Raw genomic sequence first — 24,826 nt, 5'->3', positions numbered from 1 at the left:
AAAAAAGTAAGAATTTTCTGCTAACAGCAACTTTCCACATCTGCTACTAACTGCAAAATTCCCATCCCCCTCTATAACTTAGCAGTATTTGCTAGACCTGTTGTTTGATGCTCCAAGAAAAGCTTGCCCCCCAGATGAGGTCAGCAAAATAATCCTCTCCAAAACTACAGAAAGACCTCAGCAACAGGTTATTAGCATGAGGACAGGAACATATTAATTAACCTCAGGATAATTAAACTTTTTCGCTCCTTTCTAGAGTAAACAATTTATTCTGGTCCATTATCGGATCACCAGGATAGGACAAATGAGGAGATAAGCTGTTAATAACATGAATTATCCAGCAAAATTCTTCCTCAGCTGTACAGCTTTTCATCAAGACTGAGAATTAGTGAGCAGAGTGGCAGTGGGGCAACAGCCTTGATGCTGTGCAAGCAAGCAACAGCCAAAACACAAGAGTGTTATCAACACTTCTAGCCACAAAGGCAAAGTACAGCTTCAATGAAGAAAGTTAATCCCACCCCTGCTCAGCCAGTACAGACCTAAACCAAAAATAAATACAGCATCTCAAGGGGCAATGAGTCTACTCACACAAATACATTCCATAGACAGTCCATTTCTGGAAATTTTGTTCTCTTCTTCTTTCTGGTAGTATTCTTACAGACCTTTATCTGTGGCTTTATTTGGCTGGAGAGCTCTTTTTAAATATTCCTCAGGATAAAAAAGCAACATAGCTCAGATGCCCTAAACTATGGCTGTTATGTTTATAATATTATAACAACTAAAATTCAAAATTGTCTTGGGCACAAAATTAAAGCAATACTTTACACCCAAATCCCTTTGTTTGCCCTTAAAGTAAAGTAATAACTTCATCAGAAACTGAAATTATCAAGGTGATTTCCTTTTGGACATCAACAGTACAAAAAAAGATAATGAGAATTTCTGGCAATTTATGATTCTAGTTTGATGTGCAGATATTAGCTGTCAGTATTTCATGTCACAATTAAAACAACAACAAAATCAAGCCTCCATGCAACAGACCCAATGATTCCTTCAAGTCTTAAGAGTCTGTCCTAGCCAATGAAAGAGGAACTCTCCCCATACTCCCCACTATCCTTAGAACAATATCCTCTGTCATTTCCACTGTGAAATTTTTCCCATTATGCCAGAGCTACTCATTTACTGTTTCCAAATAACATCAGTTTAAAATGAGAAACATGTGAAGTGGGGTCTTTTCTACGCTTCTATGCAGTTTCTTATAAATTCAGCTAGAGTTTCCTGATAGGATACTTGATTAAACGGATTAGAGAAATCACACCTACTGTGACTTAGGTGCTGTTAGACAGAAATATGTGCTCTATGATCTTGAGGATTCACCTTCTAATTGTGTGGCTGAAATGCCAGATTTACATCTTCACTGACTATGTAAAGATTTAGAACAGGGGAAAACACCTTCACCCACAAGAATGCACTCAGTGATCTTCTAAGAGTAATGTATAGCTTTGAATTAGGCACTTAAAGGATGTAGGGACACACTTCTGCTTTGGCAGACAGTCAGAAGATAAAGGTGATGCAAGACACCAGTGACATGAGTTGGAAGACAATCTTCTATGAAATGACATCTACAACTGACTGTAACATCTTCATAGAAGTTTGAGATCAATTTTTTTTTTCCTCCCACAGATTAGGAAACACAAAAATAAAAAAACATAGCTAGGTCTATTCCCATGGATAGCAACTTGTATGGCATTGATGAAACCAACTTGCAAGTGGAGTCATTCTTTATTACCAGGCATAAATTTAACCAAATGACCATTTTGCAGTATAAACCAAGTATTTAAGTCTGGAGTTCGGGTGCGGGTTTTTTGTTTGGGGTTTTTTTTTGGTCTTTTTTTTTTTAATTGACAAAAAAAAGTGTGTTTATATTGGTGAAAAGCATCTGTTTCTACTTCTTGTTTTCTACTTCAGGGACATTCTTTCACTTGATACCCTTGGAATTAGTAACAATGAAGGTAATTTGTCTATGTCATTTTCTTCTTACTGGACATCCAATGCTGGCTTTGTGGGATTTTTTCCCTTTTTCTTCTTGTGCTGTTCCCTCAGAATCTTCTCAGATTTTCAAAAACTACTGCTTAAGAGTAGCTTAAACAGAGAATATGTTGTTTTTAGCAAGCAACCTGGAATCCACTATTTATCACTATCAGTATTTTACCCAGATGGAACAAAAGATTAAGTCAAAGATGACATCAGTATGAGATAAACTACGTGGTGCCATTGACAGGACTTTGCTTATTAAATGGCAATGGGAGCACAAATAGTTCAATCTAACATTTCTGTCCTCATTCTTACGGCTTACACTTTTCAAAGCCTTCATAGCACTTCCTAGAAAATAGGACTGTTTAAAAAAGCTAAACTAACAAAAAAAAAAAAAAAAACAAACCAAATCTTTTTTTCATCAAAGCTGTCTTGCAGTAGACAGACCTATAAGCTCAAAGAAAGTTTTTTAACAAACATGAATTCCTCACAACCAACATATTTTGCAAGCACCACAGTTTCCAGTTGTGGGTTACATTTTCCTTTAGCTTCTAAATAGAAGACAGTAAAATGCAAATCTCATCAGGAATATGAAAGGCTTCCCAACTGCAGAATTAGGCAAATATCAAAACAGGCTTTCCACTGTAAATCAGGAGTCATTCTGAACATGGAAAAAAATCTCCTCCCATGCCACAGTGGTGATTACTGGTCTTTCTTTTCAGAAAACTTGTGACCAGAAGTGTTCTTTTAGCTGTAATTCAAAGCTAGGCTGAAAAACAACCAGCTAAGAGAGTTTCTGCACAGGAGGAAAGAACTGGTGTAACTTCACAAAGGCTCTCTTGGAGTGGCAGAGTTTTTACACAGGTATCTTAAGAAGAATGGCAATTCGTGCCTTACTGAAATGTATGTTACCTCTTCAATTTAGTTTGGAGTTTAACATGTAACTGCTTTAATCACAGGCAATGGATAAGGAGCAAAGCTGTGCCATTTCAAAATGAGAAACTTGTCAAAGGAAACAGAAAAAATCATCAATGAATGAGGATGAAATACAAACCAACACACCTCAGGGAAGGCTATGGAAACTTTCTGAATAGCACTGCTCTTCTTGAAATGGACTCTTCCCTTTCACCAGGAAGTATTTTATCGCATTGTATACAGTATTGCAAGATGACAGCATAAACCATACTCCTTATTGCTCAGTGTTTATAAGCTACTTTGAAGACTGATAGTGCTATTACCTAAAAATGATACTTGATATTGTGCTTCAAAAACTCTTCCACAAATTGTGAAGTACTTGTCTGTTTACAGCACTGTAGAAGAATAATTATGCATAACGTAACAGGCTGCTCACAGCATAAGTCAGATCAGCTCCTTAACAGGCTTAACTCATGTACTGGCTTTTTAGAATAGCTTTTATGCTGCACATTAATGAATGTGGTTTTAAAAAGAAAGAGTACTAACCCTGTAGAGAGGGTGGCATTTGTCCTTGAAACATGGTGCCAAACAAGCATAGATCTGCAGGCTATAGTAATAACTTGCCAGCTGGAGAGATAATGCAGAATGTAATTGCTTTTCAAAGAATTTGTTGGCATCTACCACCTAGAAGAAAGAGAGCATTAATTTAGATGAAAGAATTAGCAAGCATACAACATTAAGCATACAAACTTCCTAAAAAGCTACTTGCTGTGACTTAGAAATAGTTCTGACTGTGTTTTTCTGGCACAGAAGTAAATCAGTAACCTCCACACACAAAGATAATTCTACATCATGGTGTTTTTCTCCCCCCTTGCACAAACACCTAACAAAAATGATTTTATAACTACAGTTTTGCTGCTTCTTCACCACAAGGTTATTATCCATATTTCGGAGTTACATTATAATTGTCAGTCAGTTGAGTCCAACTTCTATTTTAAATAAGAAAATGTGTCTTTTCACCAGTGGCCTGCTCATTAGCCAGTCCACTGGCATTTGCTCAATTTCCTTTAAATGCACCAGCCAAATCTCTAAAGTTGTGTATTCAAATTTTCAGATTTTAAAACCCAAAGGAAATGAAATTTTATTACGGAATTTTGAAATGCTATGAACAGTCTTTCACTATCAACATACCTGTGGCAGTGCAAGTAGATAGGCAAGAGACAAGGCTGCATCATTTGGTAAAGCATCACTTGCCAGTTGTAGCAGAACTGGAGCAGAAACAAAGCTTGGATTAGTGACCCATCTAGCCTTGACAGCTAGCAAATGAAATGTTTTCAGTGCAACTGTATTTTATTAGACACTAGCTTGAAGCTATATATGCTCAATTAAACACTTATCAGCACAATCCAGAAACAGATAATATGTCATTAAACTCCAGTACGGCTTTACCTTAACTTCCAGGTAAAGTGTTTGATGCATTAACCAAACAAGAATGAGACTGTGGAGTAAGAGATGCTAAACAAAGCCACCTGTACTGATTTACAAGTAAATCTTTCTCTTGTAAAATCAAGGCACTAATGTAATGTTGTAAGAGTTCCAAGATATCAATCTCAGGAATGGTACAAAATGTCTTTTCTTCAAGCCTCAGCTCTAATTCACTCATCACTGAACGTTACAAACCATATTAAAAACTTCTGCCTCAATTAAAAATTAAAATAATTTTTAAAAGCTGCAAGTGTCATAAGAAACACAAAAAACAAGTCCTGCCACATATTGCAAACACAAGTATCAGCACTACCAGAGTTGAAATCAATGCATCAAGAATATGTACTCTGATTATAAAAACATATACTTCTGGTAAAACTGACACAGAAATTATCTGCTTTTCCTACATTATAGATACCAAACTTGGAGTTTTTTCATTTAAAAAACCCACTGTACTTTACAAATTACACAAATTGGAGAAACAATATGCAGTCATAATATAAGCACCCAAGGTTTTTTAATTAGTAACAGGATTTCTCCTTCATGCAGTTTTCTTCTGTGCTAAAATCAAGCATCACTGTGGTTGCTATGAAAGTTCCAACAAACAATTACAGACTAATGATTGTTGTAATACACTTAATATTAGGGGTAGAGAATATAAATTATGATTTCCAGGGACAACTTCAAAAATCTTATGAAACTTGGACAAAAACTTGCATAGGAAAATGTAAGTACACTAAAAAATACAATTATGTATTATACTTTTTTATAGAGGATATTATTACTAATATTATTAATATCAATATTATTCCAATAGGTAGAAGCTATCTTTCAACTTTGTTTATTTCAAGGAAGTCTCAAACATCTGTATTCCCATATTACACAAACTGCTCTGCAGGGCGTGCTGGCAAGGAACCTGATTACTCTGCACACACGGTCCCCCAGTGAATTCTTTGTTCTGAAGAATGATTTATAAAAGGCTTGAATGACCAATTACAATTTTCAGATTATCAATAATTTGCCATCAGCCTGAAGTGGATTTACATGCTGGCCCTTGGCCATCTACAAACCCTAAATTTCTATGTGACAAGTCACCACAGAGGCTGCCTACACAGCAATAGGTCACAGTTACTGCAAACACAAGCCTGTCCAACAGCACCTTTGCTCTGTGCTGCTAATAGCTTTTACTGGGCTTCAAACAGCTTCTTGCTGCTGACCGATCATTCTGCTACACTCCAAATAACCTGTATGCTGTCCAAGCAAACACAGGAAGACTCTAGAAACATCTAATATTAGAATCTTGACAAATTATCTTGCAAAATTGGTAGTTCCTCCTCTGGGCACAAACAATTACTTTAAATATTCTCACAGCCACCTCTAGTTAAAACACACAAAAAAAAAAAAGGGAGAAAGCAAAGAAGCATTTCAGCGCTGCCCCCTTTACCCTTTCTCTGGAAAATTAATGGTTGCAAAGCCTTGCAAATACACAATAAATTGTGGGTTCTCTTCCAATTTAACATCCCCAACATGACAACTGCCACACTAGCAAAAATGGATCTTCACCATTCAGATACCAATCATGAAAAAGAGCACAGCACCAACACAGGGCCAGAAAACAATATGATTTTATTCATACTCTTGCATGAAGCTCAACTCAATGGCATCCCAGCTGACAGAATGTACTTAAGAAGAAAGACCTGCTTCCATTGTCGTACCTTCTGAGAAAATAAAACAAAACATCTCCTGTACTGATTCAATTAACACAAATTTTCTGTGAGCATTTGTGTGGTCATGGTATGTGTTCATGTATCCACTTTACACACACACAAACACACATGTATACAGAAAGACTAATTGCATACAGCCAACATCCCATAGTGAAGCCCTACAGGAATCCTCTGATGCCTACCAGAGCTGAGCTCAAATCACAGGCTCCAGACATTAGCAGGATGCCACTCTGTTGTCTCATACACATTCACAAATTTTACAGTAACTTAGTGACCACTGCCAAATTTGAAATTTGCCAGAGAGATCAGACATTACAGGGTTGGTAAACCAGGGAGGGTAGGCAGTGACAAGCAAGGTTGCTGTCCCACAAACAGTACTTTCTTAGCAAGACACAAAACATTCTAGATTCTATGAATAACTTTTATTTCCTGAGCAGGTCTTTATGCCACAAGCCTGCTTGAACAGCAATGTAAGAATAAAATGGTTTATTTGTGAAAATTGGAATTTATTAATATCTAGGAGGTTTCAACTCACTTCCCACATTCTTGGTTTTTTTCCCTGAAAAAAAATGTAAAAACAGCTTCAAGTCTTCAATTGTTCATTTAGCACATGAAAAAATCTCACTAAACTTAGAAGTATATATGGCAGTTAAACAGCCGTATCCACAAGCAATTACAAAATCATAGAAAACATTAAGCTATTATTTGTTCTAAAACTCCTGAGAATTAATAGGCATGACCAACTTTCTTGGGTTTGTTTACTTTGAGTTTAGTACCTAATCTATCTACTTGTCAGCAAAATCAACTGAAATCTGCTATGTTCGTTAGTTACTAGTATAGTAGCTAACACCTCATATTAGCATTCATAAAAACCATACACTAAACCTGAAAACAAGAAAACTGCTGAATAATAAATGAGATTCATATTTGTGTGATTTTTCAATTTTAAATTTTAGCTGTATTCTATTAATATGAACATTTTCAAGTTCCACAATCCTGAAAGTGTTAACTCACCATTAGGACTTTCATGAGAATTGATAAAGCTTTAAGAATGGGGAAGAGGTAGGATCCAATGCCACTAATCCAGGGTTAAAAACATTACAAACAGCAAATTACTAATCCCTTTATTTAGAGAAAGCTATGTTACACTTATGTTTAAGTGTAACAAAACTGCTTACTGACTATCATACATCAGGACTGCTGGGTATAGAATAGAAACAGCTTTCCTGAGAAAAACACAGAACTCTGTTCCATAGCACAGATGGAGGGACTTCTAAGTGTAATTCAGATTGATTATAAGAAGTGGTGGAAGAGGATAAAAGTATTAAAATGGTAAAAACATCAGACTGCAAACTTAAGAGGAAGAACACAGAAGCTCAAAAACTGAAGTTGGAATCTAAAATTTCTTTTCTTCTTCAGTAGAAAGTCCCCAACATTGAAATTTCCATCTCAAAGGCAGCCACTGAATTGTAAACAACCAGTTCCAATTACTCAAGTTAGAGCAGGAAGTATTACCAAAGATCTACCAATTAAATAATTTTCCCTACGAAAGCAATGAATACTTTTTAATCCTTGCCTCCTCCTCCTTTAAGACACAGGAATCAAAGCTAAAAGCCTATCAGCATGCAACAAATGAGATCGTAAGTACTGAGTTAAAAGGATTTTTGCATTAAGAGAGCATGAAAGGAACAAAATATGCATACATCCCCAGCATACAAAGCTGTTGCTAACCTTTTTAATTCACAATGTTGTTTTATTAGAACTATACAGATTATCGGAAGAAATATCACATATCTCAAACTACTGAATCACATTTCACAAATTTCACAGAACACTCAGACTTGGAAGGGACCCACAAGGATCAAGTCCAACTCTTAAGTCAACAGCCCATACAAGGATCAAACCCAGAACCTTGATGTTATTAGCACCATGCTTTAACCAAGTGAGCTGAACTCATGGTTATATAGTTGTAAGACACACATCCTGGTTTTTACTAAACAGTTGAAATAAGTGTGTGGCTTATGAAGAAGATCTCGCTTAAAACTTTGCTCATATAGCAAGTGATTTAATATAATCATTTTCCATGGCAGCATTTACCACAGAGTCAAATATAATACCGATATCTTCCTTCAAAGACACTAAGAGCATCTAAATATTTAAACAGTTCATTTCTTAAACCAGCAGGAGACATCCAAAAGGAAAGACAAACAACCACAGGTGGTTTTGTGTTGTTTGTTTTTTTAAAAAAGCAAAACTGTTTCAGTTAACAACTTATTAACTATAACCTAAAACTGCAGACATTTCAGAAGATAAAAAGCTCTGATGATTCCAGAAGCTGCAGTTAAACATTAATTAGCAAATAAAATACTATAATGAGCCTGCAATACCGAAAGTTGAGTACACAATCACACAGAATCTGACCAACTGAATACACAGGCATACATACAAATAACTAACCCTGGGTTGCAAACTTCCATTTAAATACCTGTACACGATCATATTCAGGAAATCTTCAACAATCTCTCCCACGATGTTCATATCTTTGCCAACCCTCAAATAATGCTCTCTGCTTATTTAAAGAGAAATTTCAGATTTCTAATCTTTACTAAGCTACTCCTCTTAAATATACCAATTCTCTTGAAAGCTCTGCAGCTACTTCAAAAGACTTCTTACCAATGAGAGATGTTGAACTACATCACGATTTATACAAAATAACCAGACAATACTTCAGATCGTTGTGTGCAATTCTCCATACTTAAACCCATCCACAGATACTTCTGTATTTACAATATATAATAAATACAGGAGTGAATATACATATTCCCATACCTTCTGTAGTTGGAAGTAGGTCTTTTCCTTCACTCTTTGTTTCCGTCAGTTTCTCTGTTCTCAGCAACACTTCAGCAAAGCTTTCCAAAGAATCGTTCTGGTATGTGCCATAGCTGATTTCAGACTAGAAGTAAAATAAGGTAACTGGCACGTGTGCTACACTCTGCATTTATATTTAGATCACTTGCATCAGATGCAATTTTCTACCTCAGTTCCTGCATATGCTTTCCTTTGTTTAATTCTGGATTTTTTTTTCCTACTTTTGCACAAAATTTCAAGTCACACAAATAATCGCATTTTTAATTCATTATAAGATCTCAACAAAAAATTAACACTTTAGAGCTCTGTAATTGCAACTTACTTCTGCAACATATGGATCATGAATTAGAGACTCATAAAATGGATGACAGCCTTGTTTTTCCACCATAGAATTTTCTCCAGGCCCACTCTTCAGTACGTCTCCAAATTCTTGACCCTGGGAAAAGTAAGTATAGTTGATCCTAACTTATAAAAAATTCTGTAACCACTGTTTAGAAGGGAAACAACTGTAAATGAAAGCATCACTGAATTCAGCAGGGAGCAAGATAGGAGTCATCTTACATAAACCAATGCTGAATGAGGTTCAGTATCCTTAAAAAACGAAAAAGAACCATACTCAATAGTACTAGAAAAACTAGTATCACAAACATTACAGAAAACTCACTGAAATGGAGAAGGTAGAAAAGAGAAACTGAAAAGGAACAGCTTTGAGTATAAGATTACAGTATTTAAAGAGTAGGTTTAACTGTGCTTTGTACCCCAAAGTTCTGAACTTCTGCCAAATTTCATCTATGCCTTCTTACACTACAGTAAGAAAACAGGAGAAAACCTATTAGAACATATGGAAAAAAAACATCTTTAGACACCTTTTTTCATTGGGATTTGCTTGCAAACAATCTTTTCATGTCTCTATTTCATTTACTGATTGAGGTCTTCAGTTATCAGATATCTACAAAGGAGTTTAGTTTTTATACTAACATATCAGCAAACACGTACACATCTGGAGCACATCAGCAATCCTTACATGCAATGGTCGCAGGTAAGTTAATGATCTCTTCCACCACTGCCCATCACTGACAGCATGCAGCATGGCTTTGGTAGTCATAGTTGTGTTAGACAACACCTCCATGGTTTTTGATGTCGTCCAGTACAACAAATCAGCGGACTGGCTAGAGGAGACGTGGGTTTCATCCTGTGAGTATACCCAACACACAATGGCAAGTGTTAGACTCCTGCTACAATTAGGTTAATGACATAAAGCAAAATAAATGCACTAGAGAGCAGACACACAATGTCAATAACATATTTTAATGATCATTAATTTAAGCAGCATCTGTCAAAAATAAACAAAAGACAAGCCAAAACTGATTTAGGAGTCTCCATCTGAAGTAAGTAGTGTGATCAGCAGAACATTTTGCCCCTTATTCAGTTGTAACCTCTTGTTTCCACAGATAGCAGCTGTTTTTAATTCCAGTTTATAGTGGAAATGTTCTACATAACTGTTGAACGCTTCCATTAAAATAATCGTCTCTCTACAAATGTGGACATCAAGCATACTAAAATTAATCTTTAATAATCCAAGAAAGCTGATACTAGAGACAATCTTGTATTTGTACAGAGGTATCATTAATTAAGTTGAACTCTCAGTAGAGGAAATGGCAGAGATGTAAATATTCATCTCTAGACCAAGTGAAGAAGTATCAAGATCTGAAATTCTGTAGTAGGCACACAAAGTACTGAATATAGACAACATAAAAGACTGCAACTGCTTCTACAGTACATGTACAAACACCTTCACTTAGTCTCAGTAAATTCACACTAAAGTCCATTCTTCAGACTAGATGTTCCACAAATGGGGCTTTTTATACAAGCTCTTCCTCATGTAAAGCATTTAAATAATACCCAGAACATCCCTGTTGGTTGATCTGTGCTATTCCAGTTCTCAAAGGTTTGTGTTAATGCTTTACAACACTTGCGCATTAGACATAAATATATAATTAGCATACTAATGTAAACACACTGTCTTCAGCAACAGAAAATATAAGTATTTTCTTCCATACAGCAAACTTTAACAGCTATATATCCAACGTTTGTCCTTAGCAACTCTACTGTTCATTTTCCCACACACTGAAGTATATTAAAATAGCAAAATTCTAACTGTATGGGAGGTATTAGTTTACAACTCAAGACAAAATTTCAGACATCAGAGCCAAAGGATGCTAAGTTATACTCAAGACAAATACATCCCCCACCACAACCTCAGTGACAAAACATATCAGCTTCAATAACATAGAATGTCGTGTAGACAACCTTGTTTTTACTACCTTTTACTGTAGTGTGCAGTAAATCACTCCCTTAAGCTGACCACTGAAGTAGAAGGTCCATCTTAAGTCCTTCTTCCTTTTCCTTCAGCATTTTTTTCCAATCCTTTCTGAAATTATATTGCGTATTTCCCAGATGCATCACTGACAAACTGACTAGCTAAACTGGAAATTTCAGCTCTTGTTTCACCAAATGAAGAAAGTACATGCCACATACAACATATCAGAATTTTTAATGCTTTGAAAAATGAAAATCAACAGAAAATCTGGTGGCTTGGGGGCTGTGGGGAGAATTTCTCGTTCATGTGTTTTTTAAATAAACCCCTCTAAGTACTTAGGAAAAAGGGGGTTTGTAATTTATTTTAAACGTTACATACAGAATGCTAATTTCTCTGTCTGCCTCCATTTTCAAGTAGATGCTGCAGGACACCTAATTGATTCTTCATGTAGGAAAAATGAACCGAACCAAAACAGAAAAAATAAATCCCGCCCAAGTTCTCAATTGCATTTTAGCAAAGCACTTTTTTTTTTTAAATAAACCTTCTTCACTAGTGTGAAAACTAATGACTTAACTTGTATGCAGGTGTGGATGCTCCTATAGCTCTACTGCTATCAGATAAACTCTATTGATTTTTTCTAAAAAGAATTTCAACTCTCACAAGTAATTACAGTCTTTTCTGCACAAGCAGGAATTCCATTTTCTGACAAGTCATTCCTATGTGTACCTGGAACTTTCTGCTATACTGAATCAATCTCATAAAAGAATTTACTTCTTAAATATTGTTGGAGATCTCATCTAAAGAAAACAACTTTAATTGTATCCTTTAATTGTATCTTTAGGAGGAAATTATATTTGGGGGTTTTAAGGGGTGTTTGTGGGAAATTATTTTCTTCTATTATTTCTTCCTGACTTTGTTTATAAAGTAAGTCCTTGTCGTTAAAAACAAAATAATAATAGAAACAACAACTTATTAAGTAACAGCTAAATTAGTGGCTTAAAATTTTGTATGAATCTAAATTGGTGTAAAAAAAGATAACCAACAAATTCTGAATTATCAAGATACTCTACATTAACAGCTAAAACATTTTTATATATATATTCATATATAGATACCAAATATTTATACACATACACCCATGTTCACACATACACATATACAATTCCAAACAGTCTAATGCAAGGACAAAGAACAAAGCCAACTGTTTTTTAGATAAGCCACAGAACAGACAGTAATAAACTAGAACACCTGCAACATGGGGGTTTTTGTCCTTAATGACAATTAGTCAAGGTGCAAAGATTAAAACATGCAAAAACCATACACTGCATACACCTTGTGTGTTAAGTCATCCATCAAGATGATGTAGGAAATGAAATGAGATGGAACAGTCTGTTCATAAAACAGAACATCATGCACTAGCCTTCCTTTTTCCCTTTTTCGTATTTCCCTTGGAAAACAGGAATTTAAAATAGTCTCTTTTACGTAAGTATTCATGTATATTCTACACTTATATTTTGTGCCTTGGAGGGTTTTATTTTGGGGATTTTTAATCTTTTTTTTTTCTTTTGGCAATGTCTGTTACAGCTAACAAACCAGTCCCATAACAATAAACCAGACCCTAAATGAGAGACTATGGAAAAGATTCAGCTCAAGTAACCCAGCCTTAAGCATACCAATGCATTTGATGCAGCTGCTGAAACACAGGCTTTGATGACTGAGATATACAGCAATAACTAAGACATCTGCTTAACAGCTGTAGATCTAAAAGAGGACTAGACATTTTGGGTCAGTAGCTAAAGGACACAAGGATAAATAACCATGATTCTCTAATCATTTCTAACTAGCAGTGATAACAATGTGTGACCTACCAATGTAATGTACACAAATGTTTTAAAAGATCCTGTCTTTTCCCAGATCTAGTACTTAGGAAAAATGCAAACCCAAAGATGCTAATGCTCTGTTAATCAGAAATTTTCTTTTTCTTTAAGCAACCTTTAAGACAATAATTTCTATAATTTGAACATACTCTCCTCTAGAAACTATGCCTGCTCTTCTATCAAGAGTTTGTTTTCAAGGAAACTTGAAACTGTAAATTTCACTTGTGTTGATGTGCCACTTTACAACAATTATGCTTTCATATTCATATATATAAAAGATAATGATTTATAAGAGATGTAATGCATATTTTAAGTATTATGCAGATTTAACATAAAGTCAGAGCTCATTTACAAGACAATTGATGGTTATTGTTTCTACTGTTTATAAACAACCAGGCATCTCATGACTAAGCACTGTATTTTAGTTTAATAATTTTAGCAATAATATTCTGATAGGCTTTTCATTAATCAAGAGTTTAATTGTCTCACTGAGATATTTTGCTGGAGAAGCACAAGATTAGTTGTTTAGGCACTGTAGCACACAGAGCAAAAAGCAGGAGGATTGGTGAAACAACATTTTGCTTAAAAATAAACTGGTATATTGGAATCATTGTAGCTTCCGAAGGATAACTTCTCCAATTGATCCCATGAGTTCAGTCAACAGTGACACGCTGACACAAAGCTTGTGCAAATGCATTAGCTCCTACAGAATGATTAGGTGTGTGCATCTTTATCACAGCACTTAGGAATTTCCTTCAGAGCAGGACCACCAAAAACTTGGAGAAAAGTTATACTGAAGTCAACATGACAGCAATGTTAAATGACATATTTATATGTAGTCTGTGGAGATTGTAACCAGCTGCTATCAAGATTTCTGCAAGTTTCGGGGGGGGGGGGAAATTTGGAGGGAAAACTTACTAAAAATGAAATTAGTTTAGACATTTCTGGAGCAGAGTTCATCAAGATTGATGGAAAACTATGACCAGTTGGTGATATAAAGAAAGAAATAGTAGTGGAAAATAATGATGCAATACTAGACAAAGGCAAGAAGAGGTAAAAAAAGGTCACTAAAGCTTTGAAAACTGAAGTACTTACATATAGACATTTTGAATACAACAGAGAAAGGGATGCCCAAACACACATATGATAGAAAAAACTTAGTCAAGTCAAGATAAGGAAATTTATATTTAGAGCACCAATTTGAAAAGGTAACAGTAAGTGAGAAAGAAGAAAATTTGTCAACTCCTTGAGAAAAGGATGCTATAAGTTAATCAGGACATAAGTGAAAATGAAAGGAGTGAAAGGAAAGGGAGAAAAAAATCTTACAGTTTAAGGTTTTTTTCTTTGAAGAAACTAAAATTCTGTGCAAGACAATGAAGGTGAAGCACAAGGAATTATCTGAAGTGTAACTATGGGAATTACAGTTATGGGATTCAGTTAAGTCAGAGAAACTGAGTTATTGAATATATTGCTTTTCTAGCGTTTCAGATGTCTGTAACAAAGGAAGAGTTGCACAGTGAGTAAATTCTTGGCTATGTTTTCCACTGTGGCATTGCAAGAAATGAAAAAAGCTATAAATCCCTATTAAGTCAACTGGGAGAGAACAAAAAGACAGAATTAGCAAATATACAGAACTCATTTCATAGTGAGTGCACCAGTCTGAAACACAACATGCCAAGAAGCTGTATTAAATAGAAAGAAAAAAAACCTCAATGCAGCAACATACAAACTTGCCAGGTCAATTGTCTACCTACTTCCAGTTCTAAAGAGTCAATCAATCAGAACTAAGGGGAGACAAAATCAAAGCTACACTGGAGAAATTTTTCAATATGAATTCCCTAGCATAATGAAAATTGCTTCAAATATCCAAACTGAAATGATAGTGAAGTTAATTAGTGAGTTAACTCAACTCTGATAAATCCTTGAATAAGTTTCCGAATCATTTATATGCAAGTCTAATTGTTCCACCACAACATCGTACTACAGCCCAAGAAGGCAATGCCTGACAGATTTTCACAGATACTAAAATATTGTAAACATACTCATCCATGCCCATATCAATTTTATTAACATCTACTTAAACTTCCATTCAGAGAGACACATCTACGGATTTCCAGATAATAGAAAGCCTTTGTGCCAGAGAAACAGATCTGTTCTTCATATTGATGATTCCAGCAATACATAAAGCCCTCTTCCTCTGAATAGTGTTTATACTGCTATTTTACCTGTCTGCCATTTATTTTATATATATGCATATGTACATATATGTTTACATATGCATATGTGTATACAAGTATGTACACACACACACATATATATACACACATATACAAACATATATAAACCCCCCACAAAATATAGACAAGGAAGCTGCAACTCAGATACCTTTCTCAAAAAGCCACACTATGCAAGATGAACCTTCTTTCTTTCTCTCCTTCCCTCTTTCGCCCACCCATTTTTCCTCTCTCCTTTCCTGTGTTTCTTTAAGGTTTTTGCTCCCCTCCCCCACTCCCAGATCTGTTTATCATCTACTGAAAAATGTAATTAAATAGAAAACACATAAAATAATTAAATATAGAATTTTCCACTTCACAGAGTGTGAAAAACACATTCCTTTTTTCATAAATAGGTAATTACATCTTCCTTAAAGAAAGAAAAATATTTGCAATTTTACAGGTACAAACTTAAAATAATAGACATAAAGAGTAGAAAAAATAATAGAACACTTCTTTCCTGTTGTCCTGCCTGTATTTCCTATAACACACTCAATGTTCCTTCTGATCTTACACAAAAATATAATTTCACATGCAATATATGAACATTATGAAACAGAAGTCATAAACTTCATGATGCACAGAACATAGGCAAAAAATAAATTTAATTTATAATATTTTTTAATTAAATATGTAGTTCGGGTTTATTTTCAAATATTTTGCTTTGCAATTGGGACAGATTAAAAAAAAAAATCAAACCAACATAAATGTATATCATTATGTAAGTTTTGTTGCACTTTTCTACTCCTTCTGGGTTTATAATTTTTTCTATGGTACTAAGACTGTGTAGGAAGAAGCAACTCAAAATCCAAACAGACTAATTATAAATACATAAGCAAAACCTTGAATTTTAAACAATCAAAGAACAGCATGCAGTACATGTCTAATGTTGTCCATTTTATCTAGTAAATCTAAAAACTCAAATTCAGCTCTTAAGCATAATGCAGAACAAAATTATTTTTACTTCTCAAATTCTCGTTAAAACTTACCTCCGTATCTTTACTCATCAACAAAGAAGGTCCTGAGACACTTGCATTCTCACCTCCTTCAGAAGGAAGAAACTGGTAATTCACAGCCTGATAAAGAATCTATAAACATGAAATAAATATAATCTTTTATCAGTCAAATTAGCAAATGTAAGAATTATAACTGATATCATAGGAAACTCAGGAAATTCTGATGTAAAAGCTTCCATGATAGAGAAACAAGGATGCAGAAGACACAAAGAACACAGTATCTCTGACATCCTCTCACTGTTGTAGTCCCTAGACAAAATGACCTTCCCTTCTCCATGATTTTTGTGCAATATTTTGCACACAGTCTAAGAATTATTTTTTTTTAATTATATGCACCCTGCATAGGCTAAAGAACTGACAGAAAACTTTCATTATCTGAACGGTGACTGAGGTTTTGGGCAACTCCACAAAGGAGTTGTTACACAGGACAGTAGCTTTGTGAGCAGAATCTCTGCAGCCTGTAGAACTGGTGAAGGTCAAAAGACACTTAAAGCTGTTTAATATCTCTGGTCAATGTGACCTTATGATAAAGATCTTTTGCATCTACTCATCTGTCCACATACAGAGACAGAGTGCTTGGACAGAACATGTAGGACATCAGTGAACAGAACTGAAAAGGTCACGCTTAGTTTCTGAAGGAAATAATTGTAGAAGAAACTGGTTGAATGTACCTTGACAGAAATTATTACTCGGCTTTGGCTTCCTGAGGCAAATACCAAATTAATCATCACTGCACTTTTGCTAGACAAGGTTTGCACTAACAAAGAAACCTGAGCAACAAATTAGGTCTCCAGTTTTGTGAATGGAGAAAACAGAGAGTCTTCTCCTTTGGAGCAGTGGGATGCAAGAAAGTGAGAACCAGTGGCTGAGCAGCTGCACTGCATTACAACAAAGAGGACATGAAGCCTTTCAAAGGAATCAGACAGCAATATAGCAGGTGTGAATTGAATGAAGTTTTAACAAATTTTGGTTTATACAGTGCCAAAACTTTGTCTGACTTCAAATTCTAATTCTAGGTAAACACACATAATGGAGGGGGGGAAAGTTTTTATTTAAAAATTGTACAGGTATCAATACATGTTTAAGCTTATAGTTTTACATACCTCTCTGAAATTTCAGTTTTCATAATGAAAAAAATGTTAATAGCTTGCAGGAAATAAACTGTATTTGAAATCCTTTGCAGCTTGTATTCTAATGTTACCCCTGTTACTGAAGGCAGCACAGACTGCCTTCCTATATTGCCTGTATTTCTCATACACATTGCTATTCAAGTGGTTTTGTAAAGATAAAAGGCTACACACTTGCAGCTACCTTAACTGGACTTGACGTGTGCTGAAGCTATGGCTCCCTCCTCCATTCCTGCCCTGTGTTGAGAGACCTCTAAGATGTTTCCGCTACACAATTATAAATCTAAGAACACTGTGAACTCTTAGACAAGACAATTATGAATTCTCAAACAAGTCACAGTATGTAGGCCAAGCCACAATTACAGTGGCTTGTCCAATCACAATTTAACATTCTGACAACCTAAATTACTCCACTACCATAATAGTGTGATCAGCTGAACACCTAAGACATGATTCTCTTAAGTCAGTCATTGCACAGTTAATAAAGATAGTACAGAGATAAAGCCTCTTGTACTTGATAAAATCATTACATCATTGAAATCAGTAAGAAAATAATTTCCTTGTATGTTGGGTAAAGATCATAAAAATCATAAACTAAACATTTAATAGATATTTATGTGAGCATTTAATGAAGTTGCATTACTAGGTGTAAACACCTAGAAGACATTTCAAAATTTCATTAGCTGCATTTGCAAATAAAATGTTTAAATCAGGCTACCAATGAAGAAATTAAAAGTACTAAGATAGAAAATACAAAGGCATTTCTACTTGAGAAACCAACTCATCATATAAAACTGCTTAGAATGAGACCTCATTTGCTGAAATATAACAATAAAAGCAGAAAAATAGAGTAGAACAAATGGAGGGTAAAACTTAAGGGAAAAAACTTGAAAATGAGCACAAATCCCCCTTACTTTGGTAAGCACTGAACTTTATGGAAGAAGCTTCAGAAACAGGTACCTGGGTTTGCAATGAACTGCTCACTCCCAGCAATGTCTCTATGGCACTTGGGGGACAGTGTGTCAGAGCGAAGGCCATGAGTTCCTGACGCATTCCCAAATCCTGGTAGCCTTCTGACTGCCCAAGCTGACTGCATACTTCCCAGCTTTTAGAATAACCTACAAGGGAACACAAAACATACTTCCTATCGTAAATGATAGGAGGATGCTGCATAATTCTTATTGGATGAGATAAAGGAGGGTATGTAACAATCTTGTCAACACTTAACATCCCCCAAAAAAGGAACCATAAAGGCTTCATGAAACAGAGGTGTATCTCAACTTTAGACTGACCAAATGCATAAAAGACTAATTTTTATCATATTGCAGATATCACTATAATAGGCATTTGTAAGCCTACATTCTCTACTTTACATATCACAATAAGAAAACCATCGTTTACTTCAGAGCATGATACTGAATATCCTATTGGAGTGGCTGTAAAAACCAAGTATAATCACTTGATATATTAAAAGAATCTCAGTTCCTCTTGGATCTTCCCCCTCATTCTCAAGGCAGAAAAAAAGAGCTGAAGAAACAAATCCCATCTTCCTTAGTACCTTGACATATGTATTTCATTCACCTCCACTCATACCCTCACATACATAAATTAAAGGTAAACTTCTAAAACACCTGGGCTTTCCTACTAGCTGGAGTCACATTTTTACCTGTTTGAGAGGGGTACAGTGTAGAAAAAACTAGAAATCATGTTCCCAGAGGCATAAAGAAAAGCTCCCTAAGGTTACATGTCTCATAGCTTGGTACATACTTACTACATACAGTATTTGCTGTATGTGTCTCTATTCCATGGAGATGTTACTTCACTTCCATAAACAAGATGTAATTACTACTTTAATGAAATGGTCCAATTTGAAATACCACACCTCACAATAAGCCAAGAGTCAGATTTCCACCACCATCACCTCATGCAACCTCTGTTTATTCCCTTCACCTGTAGCCATGAGCTCCTGGCAATGCATACTAGCTGCTTTGTAGTCCTGGAAACTGAGAGCCTGTTCCACTAAAAGGATTAAAACTTGACCTTTTCTCTCCATCTGATCATCTCCTGCAAGAAAAATTCAAAATTTTTATTAGTTAATTGGAATTAATGTTCAACTTCAGCTTGCTACTTCATTTCTTAAGAATTAGCTATACACCACAACATGAAAAGCCCCTCTTGAAATTCAAACAGGAATAAAATTATCTGCTTTTTCCTGAAGGAAACAATAAAACCAGTTATTCATATATTTTAAAAAACATTGACATTAAACCTGGCTAAAAAAAAAACACAAAAACCACAACAAACAAGAGCATGTTATGTCTAGGTTAAAAAAAAAGGTTTAAAAACTGTATTTATGTGATGGCCAAGACATAGACCAAAACTGATATTTAAGCTAAGTGACATACAAATCAAAATCTTGACATTGGGAAAAAAAAAAAGTCCATGAAGAAAAAAATTAAATTTTTGTTTTCTTACAGTGTACAAAGACCCAGTTTAAACTACCACTTCACGGCTCCAAATAATTCATGAGATGCGGAAAACAGGCATTTAAAAATCGCTAACCTCTTAATCTGAGTGAGTAGAACTAAAACTAATTCTTCCACACCATACACAGATCTCCATCAGCAGACCTGGACAATGCCTCTTCCACCAGTTAGGGGTCAAAACTAACACTTCAGACACTACTGAACTCTTCTGAATAAAGTTTCTTCAAGAATCTTTGTAGAAAAATGTCCTGACCTCAATTTTAATACATCACCTTTCACAGACAAAAATCTAATAAGACAGCTCATCTCCTTTTCAAAGCCAGTTACTGTCAATACAAATAACATTTATACCTGTCACTCTTTACTACTCATCTATTTTTTTTTAAAGCTTTTTCCAGTTTAGACTGAACACACGAGAATGAAATTTATTTACTTTACACACACTAGTTTTCCCAGTCTTGTGCTCAAAATACTATCTATGTCCATGCACTGTATGAGAAGGTGACAAAACATTCACAGGAAAAAATAATCGTACACTATTCATTTTAATTTAGGAAAGAATTTTTAGAATAAAAATGAGTGCATTTTTTCAATGCAAGCTTCTTGCTCATGTTTCTCTATTATTAAAAGCAATTCTATGCAGTCAGTGCTGTTACAGTCACTTGAAAAGGGCACTGGCTTATGAAACTCTATTACTACAACTTGTGAAATGCAAATATTTCAGAAGGTTAAACAGCTCCAGTTTTAAAAACCATTTAAAGAGTACATGCTCTTAAATTGCATAGCTGTTATTTTTAACTCCATTTTGCAGATCCATCACCACAGACAAAGCACATTTCTTTTTAAAGCCTTCTCAAAAGAAAAGCTGCAGCAGTTGCACTAGAATGACATTCAGGCAAGTGAAGTTACCCTAATTACTGAACTCAATCAAGACTCCCCAAATCCCCTCACGTCAGGACTAGCTCAGCTGGGAGAACAGGTTGGCTTCCCATCATTTTATCTTCTGGCCTCCTGCTCGATATACTGCCAGCACACAATGTTGCAAATTAATCACATTCAAGGCTCTTCTGTTGCAAAATTTTGCCCTGTGGAACCTGGGAACCTCTCATTCGGGCAAAAGCAATTACAGATGACAAAGAGGTGCTTCTATCTACACAAGCTAAATGTGAACTGTCATTTCTATAAGCAAGAGACACGTACTTGCCACTCACCTTCTGATGCCCACTATACCCTGACAGCTTGACTTCCTGCAGAGAGATATGACTAAGTAGCAGACACAAATAAAAGGCAATAATCACACTATTGCCACTCAGATTTCAACTAGGCAAAATAATCACTGCTGTTTATTCCCACTTCAAAATCTGTGAGACTGGAGGAAAGAGAGGAAGAACCCTTGGACCAAGGAATGGTTTTCCAAACTATGCCTGAGCAGTTGCATGCTGTCAAGTCCCCCATCCCCAATGTTTCAGTTCAGTACTTTTGATGTAGTAGGATACATCACTGCATGTTTCACAGAAGCACAAGCATAAAATATAAGGATCGTTTTCCATCCACTCCATGGCTATACTTGCTCATCTCATCTCCATTATTTCACTCATTTCTGCTTCCATTGCCTTGACACACACTGTTCTGTTATGGCACAGAACAGCTCCAATATTAGTAGTGACTCCCCTGCAATGCACAGCCCGACCTTCTTCATGCAGCTTTCATTAACACTGCAGTGACTTATAATACTTCCTGCTGCAGTTTAGTTATTGTCTGCTATTCAAACGTGAAAAAATTCACCGCTTCAGCTTTCTGACACCTCATTTGATGCTATTTTATTAATAAAATCTTATAAAAGTGAAATTTTTTTATTCTAAATTGTTGTCCTTGCCAGGACAGATATTCTGACAGATATATATTCTGACAGATATCCAAGATCTAAAAGCCAAGAGAGGAATGACAAAAACCCTTAAAATTGTGACTTCATTTTATTAAATAGTATTTCAGCATCAAACCTTAATGTTAATGTGTGACATACAGACTCAAATCAAATTTAGAAACTGGAAAGGGAGGGGGGGGCGGTGTGCATGCACACATGTCCAAGGGAAACGCTGGAGTCTCCATCCCAGGAGGTATTTAAAAGACATGGAGAAGTGGCACTTAAGGACATGGTTTAGTGGTGGACTTGGCAGTGCCAGGTTGACGGTTGGACTGTGATCTTAAAGGTTTTCTATAAATTAAATGATTCTAAGATTCTAGTACAAACAATGAGAGGAAAAATATGGAAGGTCAGAAATAACAGGAAATACGTTTTTCTTGAGAAATAAAGGATGTTCAAATACTTTTTAAAAGCTTGGATCCAATTTGGATTGTACAAAGAAAAAAAAAGCTTATCGAAACACTTTGTGTAAGATGCATGCTATTTGTGAGTGGATGAACTAATATTATCTTAAATGAAATCATATCACAGAAACTTTAAAGTCAAATGATATCAACACTTTAGAAATTCAATGTTGCTTACATTTAGGAGATCAGAAACCAACTAGTTAATTCCACATGCAAGAAAGTCAGTGTTAAGAAAGGTAAATCTCAAAACCAAGATTTGACTTAGGAATCTGAGCAAAGTTTAAAGTTATCAGACTTCATTTATGGATATTAAAATTAAGTAAATTGCCATAGAAAGTTGTGAGAAAAGGGAATAATGAAAACATTTCTAGAGAGCCTGACAAAAGAAATAAACAGCTACGCTCATCAGATCTTGTTGATCTTGTTGATACAGTAAGAGTAGAGAAGATGCTCTTAATTTCTGATACGGAAGCATTTTTTCTATTCTTTTCTGCACACATCCACTCAAATAATTGCATAAAGTGAATTCTTTACATCCTTTCTTAACAAAGAGTGTGGATTAAGTGAGGACTGTGAGACACAGAACAGCTCCAGCTCCCTGAGCAGGTGCAGATTTTCTGGCTGTCATGCTGAGCACATTCTCCCTCCCTCACTTTACCCATCTGTGAAATTAAGATAACACTTGTGGTGCTTACTTTACAGAGGTAGTGACAGGAGGCTTAAGTAGAGTTTACTGTCATTAATCAAATACTTTAAAGCAATTAAGAAGCTACCTGATATTTCATTACCTAAGCAATATTTAAACTTTGATAAGTATGAAAATAAATTCTATTACTGACTTCCAGTGCTGCCCTCTAAACTGTATTCAGAGAACACAGCTCATGAAGCTCCTTAAAGATAACTATGTGCACTCTACTCTTGCATCCACAACAAATGCACTTTTAAAACTGAAATTAAAATATATATGCTCACAGAATTTTATAGGCTATATACTATATAGAGTAAAACACAGCATATACTATATGCTCTATAAACACACATATGTCTAAAACTTATACAGGCATGGACAGATGTAGCAAGCAGGTCCTTCCCTTTCAGTAATCATATGGGGTGGGGTGGCAAGAGGAGCAAAGAGGGGAAATCGCTGAAACAAATTCCTCCCATTTGCAGACAAAGCACAAGAAAGCACTCTACTGGTAGATACACAAGGTGGACTGGGAACAGAAGGGACCACAAATTTGAGCATGCATAACCAATACCAGTAAGTATGTTCCACAAGACAAAACCAGAACTACCTGCACAGCAAAGGTGGCTCATAAATCAGGATAATTGTATAAGTAGTGAAAACCAATTAAGGACAAAAACCAATTCTTTCTCCCAGCAGCACTTATATGTAATTCTTCATTAAGCAAGTCCATAAAGTTCAATCCCTAGATTCTTTTCCAATATCCAGACCCATCCCAATACATCTCAATAAAATCATTTGCTTTCATCATAAGCTGTTAGAAATCAAGATACCCTTTCCCAGTAGCTTTATACCTGCCAACAAAGACTATATGTACTAAAACCACAAGGAAGGTTTTCCTTTTCCAATATTAAATTTAAAATAAAATATTAATTCACAAATCTTACAACCTGTATGCATGAGCTGCCCTTTTGGCTACAAACTAATTTGTGGAATAAATTTATCATTCTTATGATAGGCTACCAAGTCCTAAAATAACTATTTAATTAATACTAACTAATTGTAACTCAGTAACTTAAATTACAAGTTGATAGGTATAGAAATACCACTTCTGCATGTCTTTAATGTTTTTTGGGGGTTTTTTATATCTACCATCAAATTTTGCAAAGCTCTTCATTACAAACTATGATTAAGGTTATGCCAGCATTCCACTTAAAATCTGTTTTCAAAGGTATTAATGACTAACGGGATGGAACACCAGGCACAAAAAACTTGCAATAGTAGTCGTAGGCTGTTTGCAGCTTTCAAGTTCAGAAAAAAAAAAAAAAGAAATTAAGAAATACTGCATTTCTTAAAATGAAATAAGTCTGTTTTCCATAACCCATCTCCTACAAAATATAAGTTTAGATAAAATTCACAAATATGGCATTCTCATACCAAACCTATATCTTACTTATAAATTAACATCCTCTATGGAAAACAGCTTGTAAATATAAGCAATACAAACAGATATACTTTAGTAACCGTGAAATGGTTTTTAATCACAAAAGCTTAAAGCTACTTATGCAAAATAAACCAACTAAACAAAAAAAATCACACACTCCCACCACAGAAAGTCATGACTGGAAATGTTTTCTTGCTATATTTTCATTTTTAATAAATAAATATTATTCTATAATCAAAAG

At 35.2% G+C, this 24,826-nt stretch overlaps 1 protein-coding gene across 1 annotated transcript in view; it reads right to left on the bottom strand.

Moving 5' to 3' along the window:
- Positions 1–24,826, bottom strand: part of NBAS (neuroblastoma amplified sequence) — a 165,790-nt gene that overhangs the window by 81,287 nt on the left and 59,677 nt on the right. The window contains 8 exon segments of the mRNA XM_018088939.2: positions 3,493–3,630; positions 4,138–4,214; positions 8,988–9,111; positions 9,349–9,462; positions 10,051–10,218; positions 16,486–16,584; positions 18,600–18,757; positions 19,590–19,703. Of these exon segments, the coding sequence (XP_017944428.2) occupies positions 3,493–3,630; positions 4,138–4,214; positions 8,988–9,111; positions 9,349–9,462; positions 10,051–10,218; positions 16,486–16,584; positions 18,600–18,757; positions 19,590–19,703 (992 nt within the window).

The sequence above is a fragment of the Manacus vitellinus genome, unplaced genomic scaffold (assembly GCF_001715985.3).
Source record: "Manacus vitellinus isolate BGI_N305 unplaced genomic scaffold, ASM171598v3 scaffold_11_pilon, whole genome shotgun sequence".
In the NCBI taxonomy this organism is placed as follows: Eukaryota; Metazoa; Chordata; class Aves; order Passeriformes; family Pipridae; genus Manacus; species Manacus vitellinus.
Note: the sequence above shows the minus strand (reverse complement) of the source record. Positions and strands in the feature narration are given on the sequence as shown.